Below are 27,685 nucleotides of genomic sequence, written 5' to 3' on the forward strand. Positions count from 1 at the left end.
TGTGTTGTGAAATATGTGAATGTATTGTAATGTTTTTAAAATTGTATAAGCTGCTTTAATTTTGCTGGACCTCAGGGAGAGTAATAGGGATCCATAATAAATACGGACGTGAACACCATTGCAAACCTGTGGTTTGAATTGAAGAGGGCAGAACATAAGAGGAGACAAATGATAACAAGGATCTAGAAAGATTTTGTTTGGAGGAATGGTCTGAGATCCCTCCCAATCTCATAAAACATTTTAGAAAAAGGTGCCAATAATTTTGACCCCTCTCTTTGAGATTTTGTTTTATTACTTGTTAATAAAATCTCTTTCACTGAGCAATTGTAATAGTGTAAAATAATAATATATCTATAATTTACAACTCAGTATTTTAATTACTTTATTCAGTCTTTTTGCTAATCTTTATAAAAGGCTGACAATATTTATGGACCTGCCTGTATAGCTATCATTTCAATCAATCACAGGACCTCTGAAGGCATATTAAAATCACCCTGGCATATTTCATTAGAGCTTTTAAGAGGTTCATCAATCTGTCCATCCTCCCCAGCAGCACCATCTCTCAGTCTCTCTCCACTACTACTCACCTGAAGGACCACTGAGCTGTGCGTGTTGCTCGTAAAGAAGCGAGTGTTTCCGGTTTTTGAAGCCTGTAGGTGGGCAGAGATGCCCATGTCACCACACCCCTGCGACACTTTCATGTGAGGGTCGTCGTCCTCCACGAGGGATCTTTAGGGGAGGCAGAGGGAGGGGGAAAAAGGGAGAGAGGGAAAGGGACGTTTAGCTTACAATCATGCAGTACAAGCACGGATTTACATTAAAATCAACTCATTGAGTGTGGTTTGTATGCAGATTCACGAGCCTACATGAGAGAATGTTGAGATTTTCCTGATGATTCATGCACAGCGGCTGAGGAAAGGGGTTTTAGGAAAAAGGTCAATAAATACACAGCACAACAAGGGGGAGAGCTTAGCTAAGACATTTGCGTTCTCCTAATCAGGCACATAGAACATGATTTAAAATGTCTACATTAACACCAAACAATACACAAGGACGCTCACACACACCTGAAAATGATGCTTATATCCAGGGACGTAAGGACAGGCAGTCACGCTACGAGCTAAGAGTAAACATGCCCAGCCTGGTCCCTCCCTGCAGCAGACCTCGCCATGCTCTCAATGGGACTGTGAGAGAATAACAGGACTCAGGCCAATCATAGTGGTGTCCTCACCTCTGCCACATTACACTCAGTTCCATCATCAGCTCTCCACTCCAAACCTGATGAAGTCATACTGGTGCTCTATGCCAGGGGTTCCCAAACTCTTTTTAATTTGGGACCTACCAATTGAGGTGTCTTGAGTCGCGACCAACAAAAAAAGGTTTGAGTGGTTGAAAAAACATACAGAGACCAAAGAATAAGTAAACAATATCATCATGGCAGCAGAGAGAACATTTTGTAGTTTTTTGCCTTTCTATATACATTGTCCCGTGGCTAATGCTGTGTTCTTATGCTTAAATATTATAAAATCAATAGGGGCCTCATTGTCCAGCTTTATTGTTGTTTATTGCAAGTTCTCAAAGCGCTATAGCTAGGCTATTGTAAAAAAAAAATTATATATATATTTTTTAAATTATTTATTTAACTAGGCAAGTCAGTTAAGAACAAATTCGTATTAACAATGACAGCCTATATATAGGTTCATTATCATTTCTACATACTTTAGATTTGGTTTTAAGTTTAAGTTTACACTGAAAGCATTTTTCCCCTCCGAAAATGTGTATGATATATATATATATACACACACACATACACATACACAGTATCAGTCAAAAGTTTGGACAAACCTACACAAGTTTTTCTTTATTTTTACTATTTTCTACATTGTAGAATAATAGTTTAGACATCAACTATGAAATAACACATGGAATCATGTTGTAACAAAAAAAAAAGTGTTAAACAAATCAAAATATATTTTATATTTGAGATTCTTCAAAGTAGCCACCCTTTGCCTTGATGACAGCTTTGCACACACTTGGCATTCACTCAATCAGCTTGGCCAAATGTAGCAATCGGGAGAGAACGGCCTTAGTCAAGGAGGTGACCAATAACCCAATGGTCACTCTGAAAGAGCTCCAGAGTTCCTCTGTGGAGATGGGAGAACCTTCCAGAAGGACAACCATCTTCGCACCAATCAGGCCTTTATGTTAGAGTGGCCAGACGTTAGCCACTCCTCAGTAAGGCACATGATGGCCCGCTTGCAGTTTGCCCAAAAAATAATTTGCACCTAAAAGACTCTCAGACTATAAAAAACAAGATTCTCTCGTCTGATGAAACCAAGATTGAACTCTTTGGCCTGAATGACAAGCGTCAGGTCTAGAGAAAACCTGGCACTATCTCTATGGTGAATCATGGTGGTGGGGATGTTTTTCAGCGGCAGGGATTGGGAGACTAGTCAGGATCGAGGGAAAGATGAACGGAGCAGAGTACAGAAAGATCCTTGATGAAAATCTGCTCCAGCATGCTCAGGACCTCAGAATGTGGTGAAGGTTCACCTTTCAACAGGACAAAGACCTTAAGCACACAGCCAAGGCAACTTTTCATAAACCCTTAAAACATTGGAAAAGAACTTCAAAAACAACTATATTATTTTGCGTGGGTTGTATTAGCAACACCAATGATTACACACACATATAATAATATCACAATGAATTCTGGTTCCTCCAGAAATGTCCTGTACCTCGGGCCTAAAAAAAGAGTCCAGCCCGGTAAAGGAGTTCAGGGAACTCAAGTGACCTTTGTCACGCAATGTTTGTCCATTCATTCAAGTGTAGCGTATATCCAATATTAATCATACAATCAATATAACAATTATTTTACCACAGAACTTTAAAGCGTATCAACTCTTACTAAGTCCTCAACTACCACTAACTACATAAATCATCACCGTATACATCATATCAAAACAAATGAAATACCGTATACAAAAATGTGGTAGTCAGTCGGTCAGTCAGACAATCCAATCCGCCAATAGATCTCCAGCGGAGAAAGGCCACGAAGAATGGAGAGGTGTAGTCCACGGACGCAAAGAGTGGATCCGATCCTGGGTAAACTCTATTAGGCTACAAAACACACGTTTAACCGCAACAAAACAACGGAATAGAGAAGCTTCGGGAACTGAGGGTTGAACACATCCTCAGTCACGTCTCCATCACAAACCCCACTTTTGCGCAGCTGATGCTGGCTATTTAATTGGGAATTAAAGGGAAAGCACCCTATTGGAAGGAGAAGCACTGAGACGGTTCAGAAATATTCAGGGCCGTCACACAACGCTCCCCATCCAACCTGACAGAGCTTGAGAGGATCTTCAGAGAAGAATGGGAGACATTCTCCAAATACAGGTGTGCCAAGCTTGTAGCTTCCTACCCAAGACTCGTTACTGTAATCACTGCCAAATGTGCTTCAACAAAGTACTGAGTAAAGGTTGTGAATACTTATGTAATTGTGATATTTCAGTTTTTCATTTTGATCACATTTGCAAACACGCACGCACAGTGTATTCAGAAAGTATTCAGACTCCTTGAATTTTTCCACATTTTGGTATAAATGTAAAAAAGAAAATCTAATATATATTTTTATGCACAAAAAAGTCATCCCAAGACCCGCCTGGACACCTGCCATGACCTACAAGTGGGCCCGTCCCACAGATTGGGAACTATTGCTCTATGCAACATCTCGTTAACTACAGCAACTTTAATTATGCCTACAATTACTGGAGACCGGTGTTTTCCACTGGTTATTAAGGCATGTCCGATAATATGACCCTCATGGTCAGTTAACTTCAGAGTTAAGGCAGAGTTGCAAATAAAAAGCCATCTCTCACACTGGCCAATAAAAAGAAAAGATTAAGATGGGCAAAAGAACACAGACACTGGACAGAGGAACTCTGCCTAGAAGGCCAGCATCCCGGAGTCACCTCTCCACTGTTGACGTTGAGACTGGTGTTTTGCGGGTACTATTTAATGAAGCTGCCAGTTGAGGACTTGTGAGGCGTCTTTCTCAAATTAGACACTAATGTACTTGTCCTCTTGCTCAGTTGTGCACCGGGGCCTCCCACTCTTTCTATTCTGGTTAATCAGTTTGCGCTGTTCTGTGAAGGGAGTAGTACACAGCGTTGTACCAGAATTTCAGTTTCTTGGCAATTTCTCGCATGGAATAGCCTTCATTTCTCAGAACAAGAAAAGACGGACGAGTTTCAGAAGAAAGGTCTTTCTTTCTTGCCTTTTTGAGCCTGTAATCGAACCCACAAATGCTGATGCTCCAGATACTCAACTAGTCTAAGGAAGGCCAGTTTTATTGCTTCTTTAATCAGCACAACAGTTTATCTGTGCTAACATAATTGCAAAGGGTTTTCTAATGATCAATTAGCCTTTTAAAATGATCAACTTGGATTAGCTAACACAACGTGACATTGGAACACAGGAGTGATGGTTGCTGATAAATGGGCCTCTGTACGACTATGTAGATATTCCATTAAAAAGAATCAGCTGTTTCCAGCTACAATAGTCATTTACAACATTAACAATGGTCTACACTGTATTTCTGATCAATTTGACGTTATTTTAATTGACATTTTTTTTGTTGATATTCTTTAAAAAAGAATGACATTTATAAGTGAACCCTAACTTTTGAATGATAGTGTAAATATTTAAAAAAAATATATATATTGACCACAGTGGCGGCCACTGATTGGCTGAATACCAGGGCGCGAGGTGGTTGTCAATAAAACAGCATGACAGAAATATGAAGTTTTCTTTCAGAAGATATATAAAGAGATCTGTGCATTTGAATAACAGCATAAATATACCTATTTGTCTTTTGCATATAAAAAACCGAATGACCACTACTGCACATGCTGCCACTGTTTTGAACAGATTATATTATATTATTTAGAACGAGCAGCCAGTTCACGAACGAGTGCACCAGGGAGAACGCAACAAGCAGATGCAATAAGTGAACCCCCCCCCAGCCCCTCTTGGCAGTGGACAGAAATTCTTTACGTTTTAAAGTTAATTTCATGCAATTCTACACATTATTTATTTCATTTCAGGGTTTCTCTCACGACCCCATTTTCAAATCAGGTGATCCCACATGGGGACGCGACCCCTAGTTTGGGAAGCGCTGTGTTAAACACACGATACGATGATCATCCAGGACTGCTAAGTCTCTAACGAATGGAAGTCGATGAGCCAGGTGATACTATCAGGTATGTTTCTACAGGGAGGGGGAGATGGATGGCCTAGTGGGCTCTAGATAGCGGTTGTTCAGGGTCAACACCACCACAACTAGATGTGGAGGAGTATTCATGGCTACAGGATCAAGGGCAATCACACTGACACAGAGCGTAATGGTACATTTACCCTGTCAGGTGGTAAGTCGGAGAGGCAGCGAGGAGAGAGTGGGTTGTCCAAACCACAAAGGAGTGTTGGTGGCTGCCGGAACGAAACAAAGAGAACAACAGCTAGAGAAACCCAGTCATAAAATACATAACTCGGACTCCAACCAACAGCACGAAACAAACAAACACAGACGTCATCGGAAGTTTCATCCATCAACAGCCGATTTGTAGTGAAAACACCAAACACACACACACTGACACGCTATGCTACAAACACGTCCGTATGTGACTACAAATATGCACTGACTAGGCTACACAAATGTTTCACAGAAATAAATACACAAAAGTCAGTCAGGCCTATATCAAATCTTCTGCTGTGTGTGTGGGTGGTGGATGGCAGTTTTCTTTTTTATTAACAAGATGCTTAAAGATGCCAAGAATCATATGCTTTATGGAATGGAGACCGTGAACCATTTCTTAGTAATACATCAGGGAATAATTAATTAAATTGGTTAAATTGGATGGGGGTAGGCATGCGATGCGTCTTAATTGCTTTTGTAAATTGGATGATGACTATAATGAAAACTTGCATCTTAAAAGGCCCAATGCAGTATGTTTTTCTCAATAGCTAATCATTTCTGGGTAACAATTAAGTACCGTACTGTGATAGTTTATTTTTGATCATTTTAATTGAAAACTAAAGTAGCTTCTTAGCAAGAGCAATTTCTCAAGTGAGAATTCTGCTAGGACTGTCTGAGCATGGTCTGAGTGGGGAAACTGAAAACTAGCTGTTATTGGCAAAGTGGATTGGAACTCTTTCTTATTGGCCTATTAACTAATTTGTCACCAGGCAGGTAAAACCTCTATCCCAAGCCTCCCGAGTGGTGTAGCGGTCTAAGGCACTGCATCGCAGTGCCAGAGGCGTCACTACAGATCTGGGTTTGATCACTGGCTGTGACGCAGACGGCCGCGACCGGGAGACCCATGAGGCGGCGTGGAAAGACTATATATAAAAACACAGGAAATCTAATTTTTGACTGCACTGGGCCTTTAAGAGCAGCAGACTTTTTATCAAATGGCTGTTAATGAACAGTGTCTATTTCCTCTCATTCACGCATCTGTTTGAGGGATTTTTTTTTTTGAAGAAGTGGGATAGTATTGGATTAAAACTAAACCTACAGGAACAATGGCAGGGAAACAGGAAGTTGTCAAACTATCTAACTACTTAATGGGAATCTCCATCTACAATGAGGAAATAAAACAAATTGACAGACGCTCATTCATCAAACTGAATGTTTGGTAGGCCATTTCTGCACTTCCTGTTGGTGAGACAATCGTTAGAATTAAGAGCCTCTTCACACTTACTACACTTTTCGTAAAAAATACCGTCAGTTACACATATTACTCAAATGTAAACATGAGTACTTGCTACGTGTCGACACTCGGCCAACAGTCGCCCCCCTTGAAGCAGGGCAGTGTAAACAGAATAGTCTCGTTGAGCCAACACTCCTACAGTATAAATGCTAATAGCAGAGCAATGTTTTGAAAACAACTTAAATGTTTAGACATTTTCCTAATATTTGAGACTTGTTTTATTGAGTTTATACCTGAAATTGCAGTAACAGGCTGTTACATTCTGAAAATGTTGCAGTAGCTGCCAGCTGCACTGAGCCACATACAACTATGGAAGCCCATCTCCACAAACAAAAACTAAAAACATGTCAAATGCAGATCATACAAATAGATGTTTTTTCATTTGTAACATTGTGTGGTGATTTCAGAGGTGGCACCACAGGTCTCAGAGTGGTGGGTGGGTAATTGTTTTCCGGGGGGAACCAGCGTTTTCCTAGTCTGGTAGTAGGCTAACCGAACCAACTTCGGACCCTAGTTGTAGCGTATGACATAGTAATAAATCACAAAACAAATGTTTGGTATGGGCTATGATGGGACCAGATTCTTTGCCTAATGGTTTTAAAAAACTCCTGGCCCTACTGAGGATGAAAACATTAAAACCCTTTTTGATTTAGATTTGATTTAACTAGGCAAGTCAGTTAAGAACAAATTCTTATTTACAATCACAGCCTAGGAACAGTGGGTTAACTGCCTTGTTCAGGGGCAGAACGACAGACATTTTGCCTTGTCAGCTCGGGGATTCGATCTAGCAACCTTTCGGTCACTGTCCCAACGCTCTAACCACTAGGCTACTTGCCGCCCCTTTACACAAACAAAGAGACCATTTCGATTGGACAGTGAAACCAACAGGGCTGAGCTTGCTGCATGCAGGGTTGCATTGTATATACTCAGTTATCAGAATGTTGTCGATGGAATACTTCCAGTCAATCATTTTGGATGAACCCCTAAGGTCGATCTCCGTGCCCCCGCTGAAATCTATTTAGCGTAATAAAAAAGAAAGTCACCATAAAAATATGTCTGTTTGAATATAAACCTAAAATAATTGCCTATTTTAGGCTATAAATACATAGCTTAGGCTATTAAAACATGACCTTGAGTTTTCCCTGGCCAGGCACAGAACGCATAGGCTTCTCTATACTACCTGCAGCTGTGGTTGTTATCAGTAGGCTACAGTTGACCAGACTGAAGCACAGACTAATTGTGCACGTTGACAAACATGAGGCACTTTATGTGTTTTATGGCGGGTATGAGCTTCCATATCAAACAGCTCGTTGCAGTGAATTCACTTATACCCACGCTTTCAGTCGCAACTGTTTTATATGGAAGCCCATGTTAGTCTGTGCTTCAGTCTGGTCAACTGTATCCTGGTGCTGCCTTTTTTATTTATTTTATTTGATCTAATCGACCAACTTCATTCAATTATTTGAATTCCATTTTGTTTTTTTGGGAGGGAGTGAGCTCAATGCGCACATCCCAGTTTCTCTAGAGATAAATCAGATCCCGCTTGAACTGTAGGTAGGGAGCTGTTTCCAAAAGGCCAATATTCTACTCAGTTTAGCACATAAAACGTGGTAATTAACTACAATGACCATAATCCTTTGCGCATCTACTTGACCGGTCTGTTTTTTTTACGCCTGCTACAGAAGAGAGAAGAATGCCCGATCGTCCGGTGATATAGAGAGCCCCTGTTGCTTCGTGAGCTATCTCTAGCTGAAAATACATGATCGAAGTGATCAATAGTTGGTATTCAGTAGTCATAAAAATATGCCTTATTTACTTTGAAGAACTACAAAATAGGGATTTGGTCAGAGAGCATAGGCTGCAGCTCTATAAAGATGAGATGACTTGGAATTAAATCATAAAGTAATCAAATAAAACAAACGTAACATACACAACAACTGAAATACTGTATTACAGTTAAGTGAATAAATGATGGTTAATAAGTGATAAGCAGTAATGGACAGCCACGACCATCATGGGACTTGTTTTATTGTGTGTTGGAGCAGTCAACCCACATAATGAATAGTCCCTATAGTGTTTTAAGATAATCGAAACCAAAAACCGTGATTATTTTTGAACCGAACCAAAACAACCTCAAAAAGCACTGATCGCTCAGCACTAGTCTCTATACACACTCACGCACTCCAACACACACACATTAATTTCGTCACACACACGCATAACATGCACACACATTTATACGGACTCTTTTATACTGACTCTACACACACACTTAACAATCATTCATGATATACGCTGCTGCTACTCTGTATCATATATCCGGATGCCTAGTCACCTTACCCCTATACATATCTACCTCTATCACTCCATTATCTCTGCACATTCTAAATATGCTACTGGAACTGACCCTGTGTACATGGCTTAATAACTTCCTTGTTCTTATTTCTATTTCGTCTTATTTTCACTATGTTGTTCACTGCATCGTTGGATTTAGAGCTCGCAAGAAAGGCATGTCACTGTACGTCTGCACGTGGCATTAAAACGTGAAACTTACCACATGTAATGATTTGCATGATATTGATAAAAGTGAAGCCTGGTTTGTTGCAATGTTCTGAGGTAGACCTACTGTACTTTTGTATTTGTATGAGCGGGTCAATCGTTCATTTTTGATAGGATAACGTTACTTGATGAAGACTTGCTTTTGTCTTGAAGCTAAAATGTAATGAGTGTAGCCTACAGATTAGAAAACAAACCCTTCAATTGTCTGCACATGCTTGTGAATTATTGCTTTATTCAAGAGTGTAATATGATTTGGTTGCATTATTCAATAGCTTAGTGTAATATGTTTCAGAAGAAACTGTCATTGTTGAATAGTTTGTGCTTGCTGGCTAGTGGCTAATGTGATACTTAGTCATTTAGAGCTGCTGACCAAGAATGTCGCGTTGCCAGCGACAACGACATGTGAGGCAAGGATGTAATGTGAATTTAAAACTAGCAATCTCTTTCGCCACTCCGCTCCTCAGACTCTCCTTCATATCTCTTAGTGGGAATAGGGCCTTAGAATATCAAAATAGAGACAATCCCTTTACAGAACTGCAACAAAGAAACACACAACGCCACTACCACCACAAACACCAACAAAAAATAGCTAATTGTCTCCCCCCCAGGGAGCTGGTTATCAGTATAATTAAATGGCTCGATACGGTGCAGCACACCACACCAACCAAAGCTGCAAGTTGAGTTTAAAAATGCTGTAGTTTAAGCATGGTTCCCCCAAACACCAAAACAGTTTCAAATCAAATCAAGCTTTCATTATCCAGCAGACATGGAACGCAACGCAATGTGCTTTACAGGAAAAAAAACAATGATACCATTTGCTACCTGGGCTGCACCTCATGATTGGAAAAAGCCAACAATTAAACACTGTCTGTGTCATCCTGTGCCATATGACTTCCAGTCCAACAGTACCACAAAGGATGGAAAAATACCCTGGGAAACCCAAATAACCTCTGTTCTCCTCTACTGTATCAACGTTAGAGGCAGACAGTGCACCACTTTATAAAACCAGGACTTTGTTTCAGACAGGTGAGAGAAACAAGCAGCACAGTACCCAAAATAGAGAATTAACATAACATATTTTTTCAATCATTCATAATGATGAACTACAGCGTGTTCCAGGTACTGGTGAGAGAAGCAGCTGTGATGTGATTTCATGTCGTGCCAGACCTTCTGCTCCCTACGAATGAGATTCACTGAAGAACTTAGCACATCCCAGTCTTTGATTACCCAACATCCCTTTTAACTTTGTTGGACCCGACGGTCGCCTCTTAATTAAGCTTTGAGGGAGCGGCCAGATCGAAACAGAAAGGTGTCTTTTTACTTTTTTATCCAACTACCTTTAAAACCAGGACGTTGCTGACTAGAAGAGAACAAATGGTTGACGGCTGTTAGTATCCATATGCAAAGAAAGCACCAAGCACTCGAATGAAGGGAAAAACAACATTGATTCATTTATAGAAAATATTAAGTGCATTACAATACCAGCTTTGAAGTCGCTCCAAATGTTTTACTTAAACAAAAGTAGCTATGGTGTAATATAAACAGCAGACACTCTTACTAATAGGAGCGTAAACAAATGCCACTCCACTGTTAAGACGACATGGCAGCTACAAACACTGGTGGATTGATCCTGCAACCCTCTGGTATCATCACCTGCTATATCATTTCACCACATGCAATTTGAGTGAAGGTTGGTGAGTATCTATTGAGAAAGATTATGCAAAGACCATTGACATTCCTGATATGAAGGAGAACAGACTTCCTGAGGTTTTTCAGTCGCCCAATACGAGTCATCACATCATGCACCAAAATGTGCTTCCTGTGAAACACCAAGTCCTCCAGCATTCATCCAGCAGTATTATCAGCAGATTTTTGGCTTTCATAATTTAAAAAGTCAGGAAGAAAGATATGCTAATGAAGACACAGAGCTGCCATCCTATCTGAGCGGTGTGGAACATAAATAAACCTTGGGGGTGAGTACAGTTTATGAGCAGGAGCCACACAGAACACACAGCGGCATATATTCTCAACTGACTGTCTCAGTGGCAGACGGCGCTGCATGCCTTTGACAACATTTTCTCGTAAAAGGCCAATTCTATTAAGAGACCTACCAACGCCAACCCTCTCCAATCTCCCCCACCTGCACAGGCCTATATCCATTCACATAGATAAGACATTCGAACTTCAGCCAGCCTTCTATTTATATTTCTGTAGAAAAGGTTAATTGCAGCCGTTTTGTGAACACAAAGGTATGATTCATCAGAAAACACTGTCAGGGGAGAGAGAGCAAGGACTCTGGAATTTAGAGAAACCTTTCAAGCATTATTACTTTTGTGTTGAAGATCCTGAGTATTGTGTAATCACATTTAGATTGGGTTTTTGAGGATGTGTGCTGTTCTCATTGTATAACCGTACTGAATTGACAGGGGGGGGGGCACAGAACATGTAGGCTTGATGAGTATTGGAGTGTCAAACCAGGAGAAAATGTGGTACTATTGGGTTTAGTTGCCTATCACAGTGGACTGGGGGGTCCTATGGCATTGCTGTACCTGCCAGGGTAGAGGCACACTCCACTAGATACAATATTAATGTAAATGAGGTGGAGGGCCGAACAGATTTTTTTGTTTGTCAAAATCAATGTGGGCCAGAAAAAGGGCAGCTATTTGATATACATACTTTCTATCTAGTTTTAGATTAGTTTATTTACCATTTTTCTTAAATAACTAATTTTCCCTCAGATGCTATTATACAGGGCTTTTTCCTAACCAGGAAATCAGGGTGTTGTGCTTCTCCATACACCATGGAAAAAAAATCCACTTCCGTTTAATTTCTTGTCAATAACCTTATAATTAGGCCTAGTAATGAAACGTTAGGTCTATGATGTAATTTCCTGAGCAGGTCGTACAGCTTATACTAATTCGTCTTATGGCCTTGTCTTTCTGTGGTTAACACAGGGGCCGAACAATCCTATGGACATTGGCTGAGGAATACAGATGGGGAAATGTTTAAGAATGATTATATAGTGCAAGTGTAAACAACTGAATATCATTGCTGGTTTTACCAGTGTCCTTGAGGCGAGGATGAAACGAACTGTTAAGGACTTGGAATTGCCTTGAATTCCCATTGAACTTCCAGTTATTTCATGGCTTCCGGGCAGTGCACCTTTGCCATTCCTCCCAAGCATGGATTCTGCACCACAGGCAGAGGCTATATTTAGGCCTGAGTGAGATCACTGCAGACGAACACACAGACCAGGCTCCATAATAATCGCCAGCTAACACACAATCACACATTAATACCCACCAACTCCTAAAATACCACCCTGTTCCTGGATCTCTGGTTATATGTTAGCATACAGACATCCACACATGCTGCTCTCTCCACGTTGAAAACGGCCATATCTAGAGAAAGAGGAGAAGCTACGCACACAGATGGAGGCCATTCCGCTCCGTTACAGTAGGCTACATGGAGGAACCACAGAGGAACCTATAATGAGAGGGCTAATGTCACATCAGGCCATCTAAAAACACATCCCACAACATATAAAAGTCTAAATAGTAGCTGGGCAGGGCTGGGCAGGGCATGGCTCAGTATTAAATGTTACAGTTCCACTCGTTTTGTTTGTCATTTTTACAGGGGAAAGGCTATTTTGCTGTCCTAACGGAAGAGACAAAGAGCTATATGCAATGGTAAAATATGTTGGTTTTTAGCCCTAGCCTGTACTTTAATGATGATTGAGAACCTAAATATATCATGTGAGAATTGGTGGCTTCAGCTTAAATTAAGCTTATAAGCAACACCCCATCAGGACTGGGGTCAAGTCCATCTCAATTCAAATCAATTTAGGAAATAAACTGTTTTATATACAATTACGGATACAGTTATGGTAGACGTTTTTGGAAGAAAATGTTGAAATTGACTAATTGAAAATGATTTTTCCCATGCTGTCATTTTTGGTTTAGTCTCGAGTCAGTGCACGTGAATGCATTTATGTTCTGGAATGATTAGCCTGAACATATCTCAGGCAGAGAATTGATGTAACAGTAAAACTGTGCATATTTAGACTTAATACATTGTTATTTTACAGATTTACCTGCCATGCCATTTACCTCAAACACTGAACACTAGAACACTGAAGGTATATTCAGAATGTTGGGTACTGTGGGAATTTCTCAGTGTTCTATATGTTAATATAATGTGTGGATAGGAAAATTCATACATTCCATGCGTCTGTTTACTTAAGGGAGTTTACTCAAACAGGGCATGGAATTTCAACAAAAGGTACAGTATATACCTCCACTCAGAAGGCATCTCTCTGGTTAACTCATGATGTGCTTTGCTAGTCATGTAGGCTACATACTGCATTCAGAATTGAGACATTTTATGGTAATAAGCAGCAATGAATGATACAGAATGCACCTTTCAATATCTAATATAAATGATCTATCTACTGTATGGTAAAGCATATGGAGACCGTCTCAATTCTTCTTGCTATAAAGAACTACAAACAGAGCCTGAAATTCCATTCAAAATATTCTGATAAAATGAAGCCAAAAACCACACACATTCATCAACAACCATGAGCCTTTCAATCTAGCCTGAAGCACGACGCAATGTACCAATGTGAGTTTTCACTTGACACTAGCCAGAATTGGCAGCATTGATATGGTCTTTGCTCCTGAGGATGCCAGTCCTCCAAACCAAATTAAGCCAGGTTACTGTTCACTAGTGAGGAGAGAACCTGATCCCCACCATTTACATTCAGCTAGCCTAGCAGGGTGACTGACAGAGGACATGATAGGGGGGCATCTCTCACACAGAAGGGGGAGATGGAAGGAGGAGAGCCTGGAAGCACCTTCCCTATTCTGCCCTCCCCCCTCCAGAGAAGCAGCAGCAGTAGCAGCAGACGACAATAACTCCTAAACCAGGGTGCGCCAGACGCCCTGACAAAGGCATGCAGCCTCCTCCCAAGCTTGCTGTGGCGGCCAGCAGTCTTTGCCGGCGGATAAACACAGCCCCAAGGAGGGCGGAGGGTGGCGGACGTGTTCCTGGCCCCTGAAAAATCTAAATGGGCCACGGCCATGGATAATGAGCCACACTGCTCTAGAGGACAGTGTTCCGCTAGTTGGCCAGGCACAAAGGAGGGTATTAAATCGACCGCTCTCGACACGCAACAATGCTCCCATCATATTCCACCCAATTAGGCTGCAATGAGAGAGGGGGACAGAACAACAACTGAAAAAGAAAGCAGAAAATACACCACCACCCTAGCATGATGTGCATAACAAATGGTTATTTATTAAGATGTGATTGCCATTTCTGTCTTTACTCACATGTAGGCAGGAGAGAGCGGCGAGGACCTGGATGTCTTAAGAACTGGCACTGGGAATTTCCAGCTGACAGGAGAACCGCTTTTCCATTTCAACGGCATTTTGTTGTCACCAGCACGGAGCTACAGCGCTAACAACGGCAAAGAGCCTTTCCACGAACAGGCTTCCAGCGAGGGCTTCCATCCCACTCTGCCCACTCGGATCAGAGGGAGGGAGAGCAGCAGCGACAGGGGTGGAGTGGTACAGGCAGCAGCAGTGCAGGCTACACACAGGTTTATGACACTAGTGGCAGTAGTGAGAAGAAGCCAACGGATCCTATCTCCTGTGCCTACTGGGCCAACTCACAGTCATCTCCTGTTAGAGGGGGAAAAGCTCTCCGGTCTTGTCGCCCTTTGAGGCTGTGCCAACTCTAGCCCAGCAGCTCAACAACAGTGCCACCTTGTTAAAGGAGCAGCGACTGCAGTGCTGGGCTTGTTATAGGGAGAGGTGGAGGGAGGAGTAGATAAAGGGAGGATGGAAAAAAACGCTAGCATCTGCCCACCCTTAGAGAGCAGTGCCTAAAATACTACTAGTTTACACTGGGATATAAAAAGGAAAGAAAAAAATTACATTTGGATTTCTTTGAGAAATATCAAAGTAAATTTGGAGTCACGTAATGAAATGTGTCGTCGTCCCACTACGACTGGTCGGGAAAGCATGCAGTTTACTAGGCTACAGACTAAATAAACAGTGAACTTCACAGGGTGGTGAAAGTGCAAGGTGATGAACTTGATGCTCCTTTCCAATAAATATCGAGGTTCTTATTCTGGTGACATGATCATCGATGCTTGGCTACCGTTAAATAAAAATAATCTCTCTATTTTGTCCATAATAATGTCATCATGAACACTATAGGTGGTCTCTAGCTAACAGATAGCGCTAGTGGCTAACAGTCTCTAGCTAACAGATAGTGCTGGTGGCTAACAGTCTCTAGCAAACAGATAGCGCTGGTGGCTAACAGTCTCTAGCTAACAGATAGTGCTGGTGGCTAACAGTCTCTAGCTAACAGATAGCGCTGGTGGCTAACAGTCTCTAGCTAACAGATAGCGCTGGTGGCTAACAGATAGCACTGGTGGCTAACAGATAGCGCTGGTGGCTAACAGATAGCGCTGGTGGCTAACAGATAGCGCTGGTGGCTAACAGTCTCTAGCTAACAGATAGCGCTGGTGGCTAACAGTCTCTAGCTAACAGATAGCGGTGGTGGCTAGAGCGCACGTGCCACTACCAGAGTGGGTACACTCGCTATACAACGCAAGCATTTCACAGTTAAAAACTCAGTGGAGTTCAAATAAGATGGAAACCCATTTAACTTGTATATATTTAACAGCAAAAGGTATTTCTATGTGCACTACGTTATCACGTACAGCCATTTATCTGCAACAAGTCAATTTGATGGAAACATCTCTTGTTTTTACGCAGATTTTTGAATGTTTGCATGAAAATCTGTCGCCAATTGGATGGAAACCTAGCTTGTGCGACTTCACACACACCTGCATAGGTGTAATTCCAAGTAGGACAAAGAGTATATCAAAAATATCATTACAGTTCTATGGACTACATGGCCCCCTACATCTTTGGAGGGAATGTATATTCCCCATTCCGATGAGCATAATATGCAAGCATGGCAGATTGTACACTGGTATACACAATGAACATGCCATCTCTCATTCCATTGGACTCATCCAGTTAGATTGCCCCCTCAAAATTTGTCCCCTGCATGGCTGTCATCCACCGAGCCCTCTAGCAGGAACACAGTGTGCAGTCAGCCTTGGCCTTGCCTGAGGCAGCCAGCTGATCAAGATGAAACACTGAAACTCCTCTCCTCCTAAGACCAACATCCACCCAAGCACCGAGAGCAAAATAAAAGCCAAGAATAGAGCGTTGTGCAGCTCATTTCCACGATTACAGTTCCTCTTGTCTGAAGAGCTCTGAAGGCCCTGTCAAGAAATCTATAGCAATGTCATTTCCTGTGCGCTACTTCCTTTTGGCAAGCCCCCTCTTTAGCCCTTTGTTTCAACACACTTCTCAAATCTCTTCTACTCACAACGTCGTGAAAAATGACCCCTTGTGGAGCTGTGTCCCAAGCTGGGACCCCTATAGTCAATCCTCTCCTACTCTCTCACTCTGGAGCCTTAGGGAATGTCTTCCAACCTGCCCGTAATACCTCCCTCTAGGTTGACTCACTATCTCGTCCCACAACGAGGGAGAATATCACAAGTAGAACCACTGCAGGTATTTTCACAGGAGCCATGATGTCTTGGGCCACTTCTTCACTGTGGAGTTCATTCAACAGAGGACGCAGCCAGGTCTGTCAGGCAGGGTGGTCATGTGCTCGGTCTCGGCCTGGCAGGGAGAATCTTTTTTTAATCTTTTTATAGACAAAGGAAACCAGGGGATTAAAAAGCCTTTTGTCAGATAAGTGGGGATGGTGCTGAGCCAGATGTCAGCACATTAAAAAAAATGTAAAAAATAATCAATGGTGTCTGTCTGAGTGAACAAAGAATGGTTGAAGATGTTCATTCAACAAACACCAAGACTGCCTCCGGATCAGAAAACGGAGCTCCACGTGCAGGTTACAGTAAACTGCACTACAGCCTGTTTCTGGAGCACTTAAGCTGCAACTCTTTATTTAGACACATACCTAAATCAAATTGGAGAGGAGAGGGAAAACATCTCAACATGGATTTGTCATGACACCAGATAGTCCTAAATGCAGAGTTGCACATTTAAAAAGACTGCGCTAATTATTTCACAATCAGTGCAATGTTTCATCACGGAACCTATACCTTTTTCAAAAACAGAATGTCATCCGAACATCTATTGAAGAAACTGCATCATTGCTACCACCACAAAGCAACTGTTTGACTTCTGCCCTGCCAGCCAGAACTGAGCAGCACTATAAAGCACAAGACAGGCTGGGAACAAAGAGGGGAGGAGGCAGCAGTGATAACCTGATCCTCCATAACCAAATACCTCCAGCTTTTACAGTAAAGCTTGACAATGGCTGCATTTATCAGAGCCACGGTGAGCATCGATCTGTGGGCTTCTTTCAGAGGCCATTAGGGCCGCGGCGAGAGCGATAGAGAGTGCACGAAAGCGAAACTCCTGAGCTCTGCAGACACACCAACCCTGGAAGACAGGCCAAAAGTCAGGAACACACCCTCACTGTGCTGGAACACAGCTGTACTCTCTCGGAGTCTCGCTATAACACACACCCCATCACTGTTCTGGCAGGAACACACTGTACTAAAAGAACACATACACTGTATTAAAGGAAGTGTTGACCATCCTCACACTTGCTTGTCCATAAGATTGTTGTGCATTGCTTTTTGTGCACCATGCCTATGTCTGACATTTGTACTGGGCAGTAGGTGTGTGTACACGCCTGTATGAGCATAAGAGGAACAAACAAGACAGCCCTCAAGATTCTGACTCTAGAACAGACAAACGTATACCATCTACTGGATGCAGAAGGAACTGTGCCTGTCTAAATACCAGACACACCCTCAAGCAGCTGACCGCACATGCTGTCACCACACAGTGTGGTTCCTCATCCCATCTTTTACATTTTAGTCATTTAGCAGAGACACTCTTACCCAGAGTGACTTACAGTATTGAGTGATGTGAGAGAAATGACAAGGTTATGTTATAATACTGTTATTGCATCAAATGGTTGTTTTATGGAATAGAATAGTGGGTTCTTAGAACATTTTCATCTGTTTATGTTCTACTGAGGATGGGCCTCTGGGAGATTTAACACTGACAGGAGATTTACCATGTCTTTGGGTGATAAGCCTAACAAGACCGCATTCCAGAGCATGAGTTAATGTTTCTGTACTGGGGTACCAGGGGAAAATGGCTCCAGTATGGCGCTGGGGTACCAGGGGGAGATGGCTCCAGTATGGAGCTGGTGTACCAGGGGGAAATGGCTCCAGTATGGAGCTGGGGTACCAGGGGGAAATGGCTCCAGTATGGAGTTGGGGTACCAGGGGGAAATGGCTCAGTATGGAGTTGGGGTACCAGGGGGAAATGGCACCAGTATGGACTTGGGGTCCCAGGGGGAGATGGCACCCGTATGGAGTTGGGGGGCCAGACCCTGGTCTCTACACAACGAGAACAGTTTTACAGCAGATACTGTCTGCTGTGAATTATAAGTATCTTTCATACAAATCTTAGCCTTGTGACCCATTCCACACATCTGTTGTCATGTAGACTGGAGGGGGTGTATCTTGGCTATAAAAGACCTTTGAACCTTTGTCTCGGGGCTCTCAACGAATCACCTGAGAGTGATTTGTCGACCAGCCATCATTATCGTAGAGCACTCAATCGATTCACTTTATGTGTGTGTGCTGTATTGACCTGCTCCCTTATTATTAAGTGAATAAAGATTTAGTTTAAGTATGACTCTGACTTGTTAAGTTAGTCTCTCGTAATTTGATAGTAAAGAAATTAACCACCACAGTGCATACATTTTTTGTACTGGTCCCCCGCGGGAATCAAACCCATAACCGTGGTTATTACAAGCGCCATGCTCTACCAACAGCCAAATGGGTTAATCACATCTATCAGTCTATCCAGCTGTCACAGGAATGGAAAAACATTGATGACACCAAAGTGAAGAGCCCAGAGGGCACAGGTGATCAAATCAATCAAAATGTCAGTTATAAGTGATTTAGAATCGCTCTCCCTCAACACCAACACTCTGCTGTCTACATTTGGATAGATTCAACTAAGAAGAACCATGTAAAAAACAAAAGCAAAGGCCCTAAAAGACATTGATCAGAAAATAATCTGCATTTGGCATTATCAAAGCATTTCTGGGTTGAGAAATAATTCTGCTGAAAGTGCTAGTTGAGAGAAACTCACCCAGCGTAGAAAATCTCAAAGACTGTGGTAGCGAAAGCAGAAAAGGGGCGTTAGCCTGGCATCAGAGGGATCCGTGATGAAAGCAGAGGCCCAGCAGGTGCTGAAGACGGAGGAGCTCTGCTGAGGGGTGCAGCAGCAGCAGGCAGCTTAGAACCAAGCTAAAGGAGCCTACCTCTACCCAAGAAACACACAATGAATGCCTTCTCACATTCTCTGTTTTGGAACATCTCCTTTTTAGTCATGATCCACTTTTAGACAAACAACACAAACTCTGGCTAGGCCCAAATAAAACAAACCAAGGAGTAGTGAAATAGTACTGGTTCTGGTATTAGGTTTCACTGATTGTTTTACCTTTCACCTTAATGGTCAATGAGATTTATCTTTCTTAAACATCTTTTAAGTGGGATGCAGGGGTGCTATTGGTTAACTGTTAGTCGTTGAAAATACATTTGACCAGTCATGCTTTTCAGTCTATAGGTTAATTTTCATAATTCAATTGGTGCCAGAATTTAACAACTGGAAAAGTGTTGGAGTCGACTGGAATTAGTATTTAGCTGAAAACAGTCATGTACAGTGAGTGAGTTTATTGAGTTAGAAAGTAGCTTTCTTATGTCAGCTAATGGCCGTCTCTAGCCACGAGCAAGACAGAGCGGAGACTCGTTGCTTGGCTAGTCAAAGACACAGGCTGCAGGGAGCAATGGGAGAGAGAATCAGCACGAAGCAGCTAACAAGAACAGCTACAGTATTAAGCTAGCAACCAAAAAAGTTTCACAGCATCTCTCTCCTGTTCTACTGGTTTTCATATAGATTTTCTTTCGTTGTCCAGAAGACAAAGGCACAATCCTAGTCATATTAAAAACCCATCCTAGTTGTTGCATATTTACATTCCCCTCTTTTTACGTTTCAAACGGATATCTTCATCTCTGTCACATAAAACGGCTCGAGTCAGGTGCTTCTTTGAGAACAGCGTTTGCCCACATTTTCCATTTTCGCAAATGTTTGAAAATGATAAAGCACATTGAAGTATTACATTGACTGCTTCATTACAATAGTTCCATGTTCAATAATATGAGACGATAGGCTTGCTACTGTCGCACGTTTTTTAAGCTCTTACTTAAAAAGGTCCGTTCCTTGTACCCATGCATAGCTAATTCAACATCGGGCACACCATAACTTCAGACACTAGCGAATGGAGGACCAAATCACCTCCAACTTTTGCAAATAAAGTTTTGCAAATAAATACTCCCTGCTAGCTAGCTGACCACCGATTTTCATTACAATTTAAATAAGTAAAGTTATGTTATGAGAGTTTCCCAAAAAATTATATAAACATGTTGTGGGACACGTGGTATATTGTAAAATTAGACTGCGCGACAGACCACACTATTTAATGTCCAACTTTTGACCCCTGAAATATAGAGAACAGATTTGCTAATGTTGCTAGCTTAGAGTACTATGATGGACACCTTCTTCACTTCTTATGAGAAGCACTTGGAGGAAAGTGGGTGGAGGGAAAAACCCAGACAAATCTAAAACTACAACGAGTCTGGCTCCCCTGTACCAGCAGGCTCCAGGGACCAAGGAGCACATTACAGTGCTGGCCTGCTTCAACGCAACTTGGGAGGACGTCCCCCCCATTTATCTACCCCAAGTGTTTCCCCGGCGGCCACTACACACTGAAGTATAACCCCTTGTATGGACAATCAAACTGTAGCTACATTGACAGGGACCTGTTCAAGAAGTGGTTTCAACACTTCATTCAGCATGCAGTCTAGGAGCGTCCTCTCCAATGGGCACAAGAGCCACATGGACCCGGAGGTGCTCAAGGCGGCACTAAAGGAGGGGTTATACTTCCACCACACTGCACCCATGTCCTGCAGCCGCTGGACTTGGCATACTTTGGCCCTTTAAAGGCTAAGTTCTTCAAGGTATCTGGAGTCCTCAGCCATTTTGATCACTTCCTACATGGTAAACAAATCAGAATTTGCCAGAGTATTCCGCTACCCTACCAGGACTGCAAGGACATGCGCTCTGTAGTGGAAGGGTTTAAGAAGTGTGGCCTCTTCCCTTTTGTCCCTTCAGCCATAGAAGGGACCCGTTTGATGTAGTCTTGGTCCCAACAGGGTCCACCGCCTCTCCTGGAACCAGTAGCACTGTGCCGTCCACAAGCACCTCCTCTCGAGTGACCACAGGGGGATCCTCGGCCCCTGCTCCAGTCCCAGCCCCTGCTCCAGTCCCAGACCCTGCTCCAGTCCCAGACCCTGCTCCAGTCCCAGACCCTGCTCCAATCCCAGCTCCTGCTCCAGTCCCAGCCCCTGCTCCAGTCCCAGCCCCTGCTCCAGTCCCAGCCCCTGCTCAAGTCCCAGCTCCAGTCCCAACCCTAGAAGAGCACGCCGTAATAGAGGTGGGGCTGATAGGGATGGACATGGGGTACATTCTTACCTTCCTGAAGTATCGGCCAGACCAATACAGAAGACTCCCTGTGGTCGCCACATGCCTCACTGAGGAGGAATACAAGCACCAGTGAAGAGGGGTGAGTAGGAGAGGGCAGAGGCGAAAGAGTGTTTTGGGCAGCCCTCAGAACACAGAGGGCACAGGAGAGGGCTGCCATGGATGAGAGCGTCAACGCCATTGCCTCTGCTGGACCCCCCACTGGAACCACTCCTGACAGCTGCATCACCACCACCAGTGCCTCCCAGTGTGCAACACCTTCAGGAGCCGCCGGAGTCCCAAGCTGAAGGCGGCGGCCACGTGCCTGCTCCCTCAGCCACACCATTGTCAGCCCCTCAACCCCAGCATTACAAACACCAGCTCCTCCATGCCATCGTCGGCGGTTTGATCCACCACCAGACCCCGTCTGTCACCACCGAAGCGGCCTCCTCTGGACCAACTACCTCCTCAATCTCCCCTGGTCAAACCACCACAGCAGCCTTGTCTGGTGCCCCTGTCCCCTGCAATTCAAATACAGCCACCTCCACAGGTAAATACACATTAAATGATGAACAAAAAGTATACTGTTTGTTGTGTTGTATAAAACTGGTGTTGAAAAAATAAAAATGTCTCTTTACATATCTACGGTCCATAACACCAGCCCACAAGGCATGTCCACCTCCTCAAAAATGTCTGTAGCTTCCTCCAAATAAAAACGTGATTCATATTTATATTTTCCAACTGGGCTATGCATTTGCGTGAGGTTTGTTTCTCGCCTGTGCAGCCTCGTTTCACTGCCAAAAATAAAATGTAAACCATATTGTTTCAGTGAAATAACAATAATGTCAAATACAGGTAGCCAAGTCAAATAATTAACATCCAATCACATTAACCGTTACTCTCTCGCGGGAATTCCACTAACGGTCAGTAATGTAGTTAAACGTAGCTGCTGCTCATTTCATTTGCTCAAAAATTGATAAATAGTTGCAAAAAAAGTAAGGCCCGCATCCATAGACACATACCAGCTCTACTGGTAGTACTACCACTACCAGCAGTACCACACTTGCATCTGTCGAAGACAAGTTGTTCTGCTTCCACGAGCACATCCAATGTTAGCATCAGTAATTCTACATTTGTTGTTAGCCCAGCTAGCATGGACACTGACAGTTGTGAATCTGATGCAGCCGAAGAGCTACTGCCCCCTTACCCGGGAAAGCACTGAACAACAGACGGGGACGTTGGACCATCGAAGAGGTGCAAATATGATGAGAACTACATTGATTTGGGGTTCACTTATATTGGGAGTAGCCACAGTGTGTTAAATGTGCAAAAGCACTATCTCACAACTCGATGAAACCTTGCGCAGACATTTAAAAACAAAACATGGCAATTTGAAAAATAAGCCATGGGAGATTTTGAGCGAGAATTAAGACGACTTTCGAGTAGTAAGACATTTATAAAAGCAACAGCTACCATTAATACGAAGGGGCTAGAAGCGTCTTATATGGTGAGCTTCTCTGTCCTGCCAATGCATGGAAAATCCCGCCAGCTCTACATTATTTGTGCCGTCGTTCAGTCACGACTCGTGAGACGAGACATAAGATATTACAAATTTGAATGTCCCGTTGATAGGATATTCTTAATCATAGATCATCCATTTTATTTTCCATTGATTGCAAGTTGGCCAATAGTATGGATGGTAGTGGAATTTTACTCACTCGCCTACGAATACTCAGAAGGCAACCCGACCTCCGCCCCCTTTCCTTCCGTCTATTCTTCTTGCAAATGACAGGGATTTGGGCCCGTTCCCGAGAATGCAGTATATCCTTCACGTCGGACTCGTTAACCTGTCTTGGGCAGGGGGCGGTATTTTCACCTCCGGATGAAAAGCGTGCCCAAATTAAACTGCCGGCTACTCAGGCCCCTAAGCTAGGATATGCATATAATTAGTAGATTTGGATAGAAAACTCTAAAGTTTACAAAACTGTTAAAATAATGTATGTGAGTATAACAGAACTGATATGGCAGGCGAAAACCAGAGGTTTTAACTTTAGATTAACTTTATCGAACAAAACACACATTTATTGTGTAACATGAAGTCCTGTGAGTGCCATCTGATGAAGATCAAAGGTTAGTGATTAATTTAATAGCTATTTCTGACTTTTGTGAGCCCTCTCCTTGGCTCGAAAATGGCTGTATGGTTTTCTGTGACTAGGTGCTGACCTAACAATCGTTTGGTGTGCTTTCGCCGTAAAGCCTATTTGAAATCGGAAACTGTGGCTGGATTTACAAGAAGTTTATCTTTAAAATGGTGTATAATACTTGTATGTTTGAGGTATTTTAATTATGGGATTTCTGTTGTTTTGAATTTGGCGCCCTGCAATTTCACTGGCTGTTGTCGAGGTGGGACGCTAGCGCCACACTTGTACCAGAGAGGTTAACCTTTCTGGCGCAGGTGTTCTGCTAGCAACCCAACTCGACAACAACCGGTGAAATTGCAGAGCGCGAAATTCAAATTACAGAAATATTTAACATTCATGAAAATACAGTGTCATACATCAAACTAAAGCGTAACTTCTTGTTAATCCAGCCGCTGTGTCAGATTTCAAAAAGGCTTTACAGCGAAAACATACCATGCGATTATCTGAGCTTCAAAAGTACTGGGGACAATATAAATGAGGGGAGACAATACATCTACATGCCTGAAGCACTGCCCTTATATACAACAGATATTATGGTCGTGAAAATGACTGGAGGCAGGATTCGGTTAGACGTAACAACAGTTACTGTTATTTATTTTTTTAAACAGTATACTTCGGTAGTCAGAGCTCACAGTCCTAATATACCATAGGCCTAAATGCACTGACGCAGTTAGAGCAGAATCTGTAACATAAAAAGTGTTTCCAGCTGAGGCACTCCACTAAAATCTTCATGAAGTGCTCTGAGAAGACAAAATCCCTGAACAGCTGCAGCAACACACAAAAAGGCACAAAGGACAGGGGCTTAGAGAAACCTCGCTGACACTACAGCAGCGCCAGAGAGGACACAGAGAAAAGATAGTCAAGAGAGCAGCATCATTTATGCAAAAAAAATTGTCAACAGTCATGATGTTGTGAGTAATCTCCCATGGCGCTCCACAATCACACAACTTCCTACTTCATTAGCGTTACCGATGGTAGCTGACTTGCGGATAAAAACCCACTCACAGCTTAAGGCATTAGTCACCTGGTACAAAAACAACACGTCCTATAGAGGGGCCTGGAGACAGGCCCAAAGAGCAAAGTTAGCCTACACACACACACACACACACTGAGCTGCATGAACACTGCGTACTTAGTCCATGTCTTTGACTCACTTTAAGACATAATTATGAATGTTAGTTAACAGGAATGTTCCAGTTCAAATACAGAAACGGAATAATGCAAATTATGTAACAGGTAGTAATTGCAATGATCAAAATAAAACACATTATTTTTAGTTGAAAACTAAAATGTCCATCTCTGTCCTTGAGAGAAAGAGAGCAAACCTGACAGAAAAAGGAGAGAATATTTTTTTTTTCATGTTAGTCTAACTTCACATTAGGGTTGGGGCGGTATCCACATTTTCATACCCTTTCTGTACCATAACGGGGTATACGGTATTACCCAATGTGCACACAAGGGGCACCATTTAAAAAATATATATAAATAATAACATAATCTTTGGGGACGCACAAAACAATTGAGGCAACATGGATCTTGATCCAGGAGGGGATTGAATGAGTCTGCTGTAACCAAGAAGCTTGATCTTGACAGTTAGCAAACCAAATGCATAGCTGGAGCCCTGAGCTGGATATACACGACCAGTCAAAAGTTTTAGAACAACTACTCATTCAAGGGTTTTTCTTTATTTGTACTACATTGTGGAATAATAGTGAAGTCATCAAAACAATGAAACAACACATATGAAAGCATGCAGTTACCAAAAAAAATCAAAATATATTTTAGATTTTTCAAATAGCCACCCTTTGCCTTGACAGCTTTGCACACTTTTGGCATTCTCTCAACTAGCTTCATGAGGTAGTCACCTGGAATGCATTTCATTTATCAGGTGCCTCCTTAAAATTAATTTGTGGAATTTCTTTCCTTAATGCGTTTGAGCCAATCAGTTGTGATGTGACAAGGTAGACAGAAGATAGCTCTATTTGGTAAAAGACCAAGTCTATGGCAAGAACAGCTCAAATAAGCAAAGAGAAAAGCAGTCCATCATCACTAAGACAGGAAGGTCAGTCGATCCAGAACATTTCAAGAACTTTGAAAGTTTCTTCAAGTGCAGTCGCAAAAACCATCAAGCACTATGATGAAACTGGCTCTCATGAGGTCCGCCACAGGAATAGAAGACCCAGAGTTACCTTTGCTGCAGAGGATAAGTTCATTAGAGCTACCAGCCTCAGAAATTGCAGCTCAAATAAATGCTTCACAGAGTTCAAGTAACAGACACATCTCAAAATCAATGACTATGTGACTATGTGAATCAGGCCTTCATGGTCAAATTGCTGCAAAGAAACCACTACTAATGGACACCAATAAGAAGAAGAGACTTGCTTGGGCCAAGAAACACTAGCAATGAACATTAGACCGGTGGAAATGTGTCCTTTGGTCTGATGAGTCCATTTGGAGATTTTTGGTTCCAACCTCTATATCTTTGTGAGACACGGTGTGGGTAAACAGATGATCTCCTCATGTGTATTTCCCACCGTAAAACATGTAGGAGGTGGTGTTATGGTGTGGGAGTGCTTGGCTGGTGACACTGTCTGTAAATTCTTTAGAATTCAAGGCACACTTCACTAGCATGGCAACCACAGCATTCTGCAGCGATACGCCATCCCATCTGATTTGGGCTTAGTGGGACAATCATTTGTTTTTCAACAGGACAATGACGCAACACACCTCCAGGCTGTGTTAGGGCTATTTTACCAAGAAGGAGAGTGATGGGGTGCTGCATCAGATGACCTGGCCACCACAATCCTCCGACCTCAACCAAATTGAGATGGTTTGGGATGAGTTGGACAACAGAGTGAAGGAAAAGCAGCCAACAAGTGCTCAGCATCTGTGGGAACTCAAGACTGTTGGAAAATAATTCCAGGGGAAGCTGGTTGAGAGAATGCCAAGAGTGTGCAAAGCTGTCATCAAGGCAAAGGGTGGCTACTTTGAAGAATCTCAACTATAAAATATATTTTGATTTGTTTAACAATTGTTTTTGTTACAACATGACTCCATGTTTTATTTCATAGTTGATGTCTAAACTATTATTCTACAACGTAGAAAATAGTAAAAATAAAGAAAATCTCTTGAATGAGTAGGTGTTCTAAAAATTTTGACCAGAAGTGTAATTTATTTAACTTAGATTTCTTAGTTATATTTAACTTATAGTTACAGTGCCTTGAGAAAGTATTCGGCCCCATTGAACTTTGCGACCTTTTGCCACATTTCAGGCTTCAAACATAAAGATAGAAAACTGTATTTTTTTGTGAAGAATCAACAACAAGTGGGACACAATCATGAAGTGGAACGACATTTATTGGATATTTCAAACTTTTTTAACAAATCAAAAACTGAAAAATTGGGCGTGCAAAATTATTCAGCCCCCTTAAGTTAATACTTTGTAGCGCCACCTTTTGCTGCGATTACAGCTGTAAGTCGCTTGGGGTAT

The 27,685-nt window shown here is 42.4% G+C and overlaps 1 protein-coding gene and 1 pseudogene across 4 annotated transcripts in view; one reads left to right on the top strand and one right to left on the bottom strand.

The window, feature by feature from the left end:
• LOC110533119 (kelch-like protein 13) overlaps positions 1 to 27,685 on the bottom strand; it is a 101,512-nt gene that overhangs the window by 39,936 nt on the left and 33,891 nt on the right. For 3 of the 4 annotated variants that reach the window (XM_036990418.2, XM_036990419.2, XM_036990420.2), the window contains one exon: positions 588 to 729. In XM_036990418.2, the coding sequence (XP_036846313.1) occupies positions 588 to 729 (142 nt within the window). Of the gene's footprint in view, positions 1 to 587; positions 730 to 14,662; positions 16,990 to 27,685 lie in introns of those variants that run through there. The other variant, XM_036990417.2, reaches the window with a different exon arrangement.
• On the top strand, positions 20,918 to 22,635 carry LOC149980028 (uncharacterized; annotated as a pseudogene).

Source organism: Oncorhynchus mykiss, chromosome 10, assembly GCF_057628025.1.
Source record: "Oncorhynchus mykiss isolate SJ-2025 chromosome 10, ASM5762802v1, whole genome shotgun sequence".
NCBI classification, from domain to species: Eukaryota; Metazoa; Chordata; class Actinopteri; order Salmoniformes; family Salmonidae; genus Oncorhynchus; species Oncorhynchus mykiss.